At 40.2% G+C, this 7,865-nt stretch overlaps 1 protein-coding gene across 3 annotated transcripts in view; it reads right to left on the reverse strand.

Moving 5' to 3' along the window:
* tead4 (TEA domain transcription factor 4) overlaps positions 1-7,624 on the reverse strand; it is a gene marked incomplete at its 5' end in the record, with an annotated part of 29,309 nt that extends 21,685 nt beyond the window's left edge. For 2 of the 3 annotated variants that reach the window (XM_014033626.1, XM_014033624.1), the window contains 1 exon segment: positions 7,273-7,624. In XM_014033626.1, the coding sequence (XP_013889080.1) occupies positions 7,273-7,279 (7 nt within the window). 3 annotated transcript variants of the gene reach the window in all.
* Positions 7,625-7,865: the final 241 nt, after the last annotated feature.

Consider the following 7,865-nt stretch of genomic DNA (forward strand, 5'->3'; position numbering starts at 1 on the left):
CCCTTCTGAAGCTGCTGCCCCCGCGACCCGACCCCGGATAGGTGGAAGAACATTGATGGATGGATGGATGGATGGATGGATGGATGGATGGATGGATATTTTCCAAAAAGCAGGGTAAACCTAAGGTAGGGGTGTCCAATCCTGGTTCTCAAGGGGCTATTATCCTACCTGTTCTACTTGTTGCCCTGCTCCAACACACCTGATTCAGAGACATGTTCTACAGTAGCCTGTTAATCATCCATTCATTCAAACCAGGACTGTTGGAGCAAAAAAAAAAAACCTCTAAAACATACAGACTAGCGACCCTCAAGGACCAGGATGGGGACCCCTGATGTAAGGCATCTGTCAGATTATTGTAGAAGGACTTTTGTTTATTTATTTATTATTTTAATCTTTATTTAACCAGGTTAGATAGTTGAGAACACATTCTCATTTACAACGCTGACCTGGCCCAGAGGCAGCAACTACAGGAACAGGACAGCACAAAATGGGCAACATATAAACAGCTGATAAACTAACAATAGTAGACAGTGTCGGAGGTTAACAATGTTAACAAATGTTTAAATGAATGACAACAGAGACTGAAGTGAAAATTGCTAAAAGCATGTTCAGCAGTCATCAAACAATGCTCTCACTGCTGATGCAAATGAAACAAAAGAAGCAAGTCATAGCGTTATTTGCAGAAGGTTCCTATATTTAGCAGTAAAACATAGAAAATATGAACGGCCAAAGGAGCTGCATACTTTAGATATAGAAAGGTTCATGTAAATGCTGGAGCGGAGGGTACGAGCATGGTTACAGACTTTAACAAGCAGAGGTAGGATGGGCTTTTACTAATCAGGGTTTTATAGATTAACAAAAACCGGTTTGCTTGTCTGTAGGAGTGAAAAGAGACCAGTTCAAATAGGGAATACAGAGGGATGAAGGTAGCACCAGTGACAAATGGCTGCATGTTAAAGGGTATTCAGCTTGTGGTGGGGAGTTTTGAAAGTGGTTCATAAGAGAACACTGTAAGGACTGTCATTTTTACCAGAAGATACTTTGTAGCAGGTTGAGTCAGAGATAGTTTGTTTTGGAAGCTTTGACTGTGAATAGCAGGGTGTGGATGTGAATTTCATATGAGAGAGAATTAAAGGGAAGAAACTTGTGCCAGCAGAGACTGAATTTGAATTGTTCAGACTGAATCTGTATTTGCATAAATTGAAATTAAACGTATTGTTTTAAAGGCACAGAGTGTAGGATTTGTTGTTTTCAGTGACATCTAGTGGTTGAGTGGTTGAATCATCCTCCCTGGTCCTCCCCCCACCCCCACCCCCCTCTTCCAAACACAAAGGAGTTGCTACGGTGTCTCTCAGGHGTCAAAAACCTTTGATAATTCCAACCGCGATGTCTACCAGCAGCTTCAGGGCTAGTGATGTTTCAAGTGGTAAGATTATGAGCTTTAATAAGTAAAATTATCCCAGCTACAATGACAGACAACAAATATCACATTTATAGTATTACAACTAAAACCGTTTTTGACACCGCCACCGCAGTTTGGCCTTCATGAGCCTTCGTAGACAAGATGGCGGCTGCCTGTAGTGGCGACCCACGACCATGGAGATATAAACAGCTTTTTATAAGGTAAAAATAATAAAACAAGGTCTTTGTCTGCAATGATTAGACATCCATCCATCCATCCATTTTCTGTACACGCTTCTTCCTTTTCAGGGTCGCGTGGGTCACTGGTGCCCATATCCAGCAGTCACAGTGCGAGGGGCGGGGTACACCCTGGACAGGTTGCAAGTCCATCACAGGGCCACACATAGAGACAAACAAGACAAACAACCATTCACTCTCTCACTCACACCTAGAGACAATTTAGAGTTATCAATTAACTTAACAGTCATGTTTTTGGTCTGTGGGAGGAAGCCATGTTTTTTATAATTGTCATTAGTGATTATCTCAATTTCGGCTAAAAGAATTGACAAAATCCTACAGTATGTCCATGGCCATGCTTACCTTAACATGTCGCACTAATTAAATTAAATTTCAATATATATAAAAAACAGACATTACTGTTTTATTTTGTAATTGATAAAACAATATAAAAGTCTTCTGTAACACTATTGTACTATAATTTCTGCACATTGAAAAATGGAGTTTGATTCTAACGTAAGTCACATTTGTTTGTTTCTTTCTCATCCTCGTTTTATTCTTGTTCAGGGTCATGGCAGCGACAGGCACAAGGTGAGGTGAACCCTGGACAAACTGACAAGTCTGTTTCTGCTCAGGAAACAGTACGTCTTTTAATCAGTTATTTATTTTAACATAAACACACAATTAATCTGTCACAAAAAAAAGCAGTATTTCAAGCAGAGAACTGAGGCACACCAGAGGTTTTTCCTTCGTCAGCTGGTCATCATGGAGAAATGTCTCACTTGACTGCAGAAGTTTGAACCACAGTGAGGAGTCACTGCTGCTTTTCATTGACCTTTTTTTTTTATCATGTTTTTAATCAGACTGACTTCAGCAAATAGTCAGACTAATACAGACAACTGCATCTTTGTGGGAGGATGATTCATTATTCTTTGTTTTGGAAAAACAACGCCCTTATCGAGGGGAACAGTTTTAACTTCACCATTCTAACTAACCATGTCACTTTTTTTCCCCCTTCCCTCCACACAGGAAGTCAAACGCACCAAAAGTGAGAAAAGTGCTTGTCATACAGATGCTAGGAAATCCAGTGTGACAAAACCAAACAGCTGCACAAAACACGGCGTGACGCAAGACTAAACGCAGTTTAATCAAAGAAAGATCCAACAGCCATAAAATAAAAATAATTACAGTTACATAAGCCACGCACAAATCAAAATGGCAGTTATGTGGCAGCAAATAATTATATTTCCAGGGCTACATTCTTCTGAGAGCTGTCAGCACGTGGGCACGAGTTTGGGACTTTTCCTTCAATATCAGCACGAGGGCCTTTTGACCACAAGGCATATCCCCTGCTGAGAGCCACACAAGGCAGGAAATGTTTTCCTTGGCAGATGCATGTCGAATTACAACCGGAGCACATAACCACCACAACATCCATGACACCCTGCCTAATAAGCAACCTGAAGGGTCTGTTGATCAGTGGGCATGATGGAGGGCACAGTGCAGAGCATTGTGTGGAAAAAATGTGGGGCACAACACCAAAAAAACAATAAATAAATGGGGCAGAAAACACTCCATTTAATTAGGAGTTTACAATGCATACGGTGAACTAAACACATTCCTTGCATTTTGCTGCCTGGAGACTCAATATCATATTGTTTAGCAAAGAATGGCATTCATTTCTCACATGGGAATTCAACCTGAAATTCAGCGTATGCCTCGTTCAGCCCACAGACACATATTTGTGTCTGTTTTGCCTGTGAATCCACGTTTAGTCTGTGGAAGAAGACTCAACAGCATTTCAAAAAGCACTACATCACCACTTCACAATTTTGCACGTCTTTATAGATATTCTCATCTGATATGTAATTAGGCGACCTGAATAAAGATCACCCATCAACGCTTTAACAACATTAACAAGACATTTAAAGAGGCTTTGCATTGATCGTGGCTGCCTGAAGGACTGGAGTTGTTGACCAGAAGTGACCGCAGGGATGGCGATAAAAAGTGCTGCCCAGAGGGCTGTGAGGACTGTAAAGGAAGAGCTGTGGGAGGGCAGTGGGGGCAAAGCAGGCCAAGCAGGGCCTTAGTCTTAACTTTTTCACAAGTCATAAATCTGGATTTGTCACAAGGCTGTCAGGTTGAACTCAGGGAACAGCCGGAGATGAACTTGGAAGGCAGACAGACCAACCGACAGAACAGGTTGCTCACAAAGACAACTGTCTAAGACAAAAGAGACACCATGGCTGTTAATCAGGTATGCTACGAACAAGAGAAGCTGACAAACCCACAGCTCATACCCTTCTCACTCAGACATGAAGATAGGTATGTGGGAGTTCTGTTGTGCCCCATGCTTCTGCAAAACTCCACTGACCACCTTGGTGTTTATTCGTCTGCCCCTCATCCCACCCTTCTCCAGGCGCTCAAAGGGTAACCGTCCATTCTGGTTTAGAGTTACAGCCAAGTTGCCTTGAACCTTCGGACTTTCATGCACACATGCCATTCCTGGCAAGCCAGTGCGCTCCCTAGTGCACATCACCTGTCCCTGACCCCCACAGAGAGGAAGGGGTACCTCAGTGCCTTCGTTATCAAAAACCACACAAACGCGACCAGTACCTGCCAATCTCTGTGACTGAGTGAAGCACCTGCCCGCCTCCCTCTTCTGCCTCCGCTCCAACTATTATTACAGGCTTCGTAAGGGTTTACGTGTTGGCCATGACCTCAATAGACGGCTGAGCTAGGCTAAAGGCAAAGCTAACAGTTAAAGGAGCTGTCTGGCACGGTGACAAAACAGGGTGATGACAGATGCTGTCTGAAAGCGCCACTGCCTGTGTCGGTCCCGTTTTCCACTGAGCAGATCCACTATCAAATGTTCGGGCAGAAGGCCTCACTGAGGCCAAACCATCTGTCACACAACATCTTTCAACAAAATGCTGTAGAAACCTCACCTTCCCAACACCTGTTTGGGAATGACATCATCTGAACACTCATTAAACAAGTACCATTTTTGGTATAAAAAATTATTATTACTTTACAGTTGAAAGAAACAAAGCCAATTATGTGGAAGTGTGGAAAATCCAAGAAGTTTGCAGCAAAAGCCTACACTGAAAAAAATAACTAGTAAGATTTACTTGAAAAAATCCTCTAACAAATTTGCACTAACGTTTGTTAAGTAAATTTAAATGCTACAAAATTCATGTAATATTTACTCTCATCATTATCTAGTAAAAGTTATTAAAATATAGTTAAAGATTTGTGAATAAATCAGGTAAATTTTACTTAATTTGKTCAATTAAATCTTATAACATTTACTTGATCAAATTAAGTCAATTTTACCTGATTTATTCACAAATCTTTAACTATATTCTTAATAAATTTTACTAGATAATGATGAGTAAATATTACATGAATTTGTAGCATTTAAATTTACTTAACCAACGTTTGTGCAAAATTGTTGCGAGGATTTTTTCTAGTAAATCTAACAAGTTCTTTATAACAGTGCACATGCTTCAAGCACAATATTGTAACATGACACCTCACAGCTACAGAGAGGTGTAGCTCTTGTTGTAGTTCAAGACTTCACCACCAGGTGGCAGTTTTGAAGAACCTTTATTGGATTCTTCTTCATGAACAACACAGACAAAGTGAAACTCACAGGTCTTCTTAATGACTAGGCCTACCACTCTCACTTATGGTTACTTCTGATAAATGCTTTAACACAAGTTAACAAATAATGAACACACGAATTACAGTAACACAACAGACTAACTGCTGAAAGAACAATGTTAACCAATTCCCTAAAATGATTTAACAACAACAAACATGAATCCTACCCACAATCCTCCACTGCAGTCACATGACAAACAGCCAAACACAGCAGAATGCTACAATATGCATTCCCTGTTCCCTGACAACTAAATATCACCTACATTATGTCATCAAACTATTGCACACCAACAAATGGATTCAAGCAAAAGAAAGCAGACAACTTATGTTTTATTTCCACCATGTCTTGTCCTCTCCTTGAAAAGTGAAGCAAGGGAATGAGGAGCAGCAGCCTTTGTGTGTGCATGCAGCCTCAGTTTTAGTCCAGAAGAGTAGAAGTTACTTCATATATTCATGTTTATGTGCTGTCCAGAAAAAACACTTAAATATTACTGGTAAAATAATATTAGCATTTTTTTTGTACAGTAATATTGATATATAATATAATGCGTATTGTTTTTTAGTAAATTCTAGTAGTTTAGAGATTTTGATATTTTTGTAAAATATAAAAGAACAATTATATGATGGATGAGGGATGTTACTACACCCAAAAATCTTTTTTTTTTTTTTCAGTGTACAAAAGTGATGTGTTGAACTGACTGGATCATTTAAGTAAAGCTTTTCAACTCTCAGGTAAATCCAACTGTTTCTAAGGATCAAAGTCACATTTAGTGTTTTTCAAACGCACAGAAACAAGTGATCAGAGTGTATGTGCCTGTTTCCACTCTGCTGGGGGACCAAAGTGAGCGACAGCTGCACAGGAAACATGAGTGATGTGAATCATGAACCCGAGGAGTGGAGACATGTGTGGGAGAACATGTGAAACAAACTGTGAAAATATTTTAGGACTTACACTGGTTCAGTAGTGGATATGTGTTGGTTCCTCCACATCTTAAACTGGTCTTCATGTTAAAAAAATGTTTCACCATGTACTGTTTGTCACTGCAGCCCTCCATGTCTCTCTTCAGCTTCAAATGCATGATAAAAGCTTGTTGTTACTTTTGTCTTGTGATTTTAATAACCTGAAAAGAACTGAAAAAAGAGCTACTGTATGCTTTATTGTTTTATTTACTGAGACAAAGTATGAGAAGAGTCCTTCATCCTAATTAGATCCCAGAGATGAACTGGTTTTATGTCTTCGGCTCCTTGTTTCTTTGTAATTTGAAGCCAAACTTGTAAACTTTCTGTGTTTTGAGCAATAGTTTTCAAGCTTTTTAAACAGCTTTTGAAGTGTTTTTACTGACAGACTGAAGCACAGAATTGTATCTCTTGAAATTCTTTGCCTATTATACAGCGGGTAAAGTGCATGTTTTTATTCACGATTCTTCAATGCCTGAGTTCGCCCCCTACTGACCTACGGCTGAATCACAGGCATTCGTACAATAATCTCAACCTAATGTTATCATAACGGGTCACTTATGTGTTGTTTATGATTCGGACATGTAACTACTCTATATCAATTAACACATAATAGATCAAACATTATAAAAGTATTATAAAAAGGAAACCCTAATAATCTAGTGTTGTTTCTAACATCAGTACTAATCTGTAATAACTATAAATTTCTTCACCACTGTGGTCTTCACATAATCCCTCCAGCTGAAGTTACCCTGTGAATGTATGGAATACTGCCAATTGTTTTCTGTTGTGACATATTTTGTGCTGCACATTTGTACTACAGAAGCTTAACCAAAGCTTTTATCTCACTGAATCAGTTATTCTTTATGTAATCAAAACTTAAATTGATGGTATATTGAGAAAGGTTAAGAATCAGTTGCTTCTTGAACTTTAAAGTAAGAATCATTCATAAATGAGGCATGACACTAGTGTAGAAAAGAGCAGAGAGCGTGGCAGGAGAGATGGGCGTACCGTACATCTTGCCCTCATCAGAGAGGATGATCTTCCTGCGGCCACACGGTGGGTAGATGGCCAGGGCCTCCTGGAAGCTCTGCTCGATGTCGGGGCTCCACACGCCCTCAGCATCATTCTCCAGTGGTTTGTCAAGTCCATCTCCCAGCTCCTCACTCCCACCCCGTGGGGAGGGAGCCGGCACCCACTCGGCAGACGTGGTGGGACGACAGGCAGGTGACCACAGAGCAAGAGGAGCGGATGGTTGGAGTTACGCAGCCGGCAGCAGTGGAAGGAGAAAGAGGAGGCTTCTGCAGGAAGAACACCTCCCTGTATGAAATCCACAGACGTGATGACGACGATGAAGGGGAGTCTGGATATGACAGGAAAGGAAAAATAGGGAAAACTGACTTTAGGAGAGTGTTTAAAGAGTAACTTACCCCAAAATTAACTTTTTTTTGCTGATAAACTGTCTAGAATATGTCTACACTGCAAAAACTGTCCACCTAACCAAGTTTTAAAACCTTATATCAGCCAAAAAGTCTTTTTGATCTTGTTTTGAGACTGATTTACTAAACAAGAACTGATTGTGTAAGAATAACCATCTTGTTTTC

The sequence above is a fragment of the Austrofundulus limnaeus genome, unplaced genomic scaffold (assembly GCF_001266775.1).
Source record: "Austrofundulus limnaeus strain Quisiro unplaced genomic scaffold, Austrofundulus_limnaeus-1.0 Scaffold1790, whole genome shotgun sequence".
Taxonomy (NCBI): Eukaryota; Metazoa; Chordata; class Actinopteri; order Cyprinodontiformes; family Rivulidae; genus Austrofundulus; species Austrofundulus limnaeus.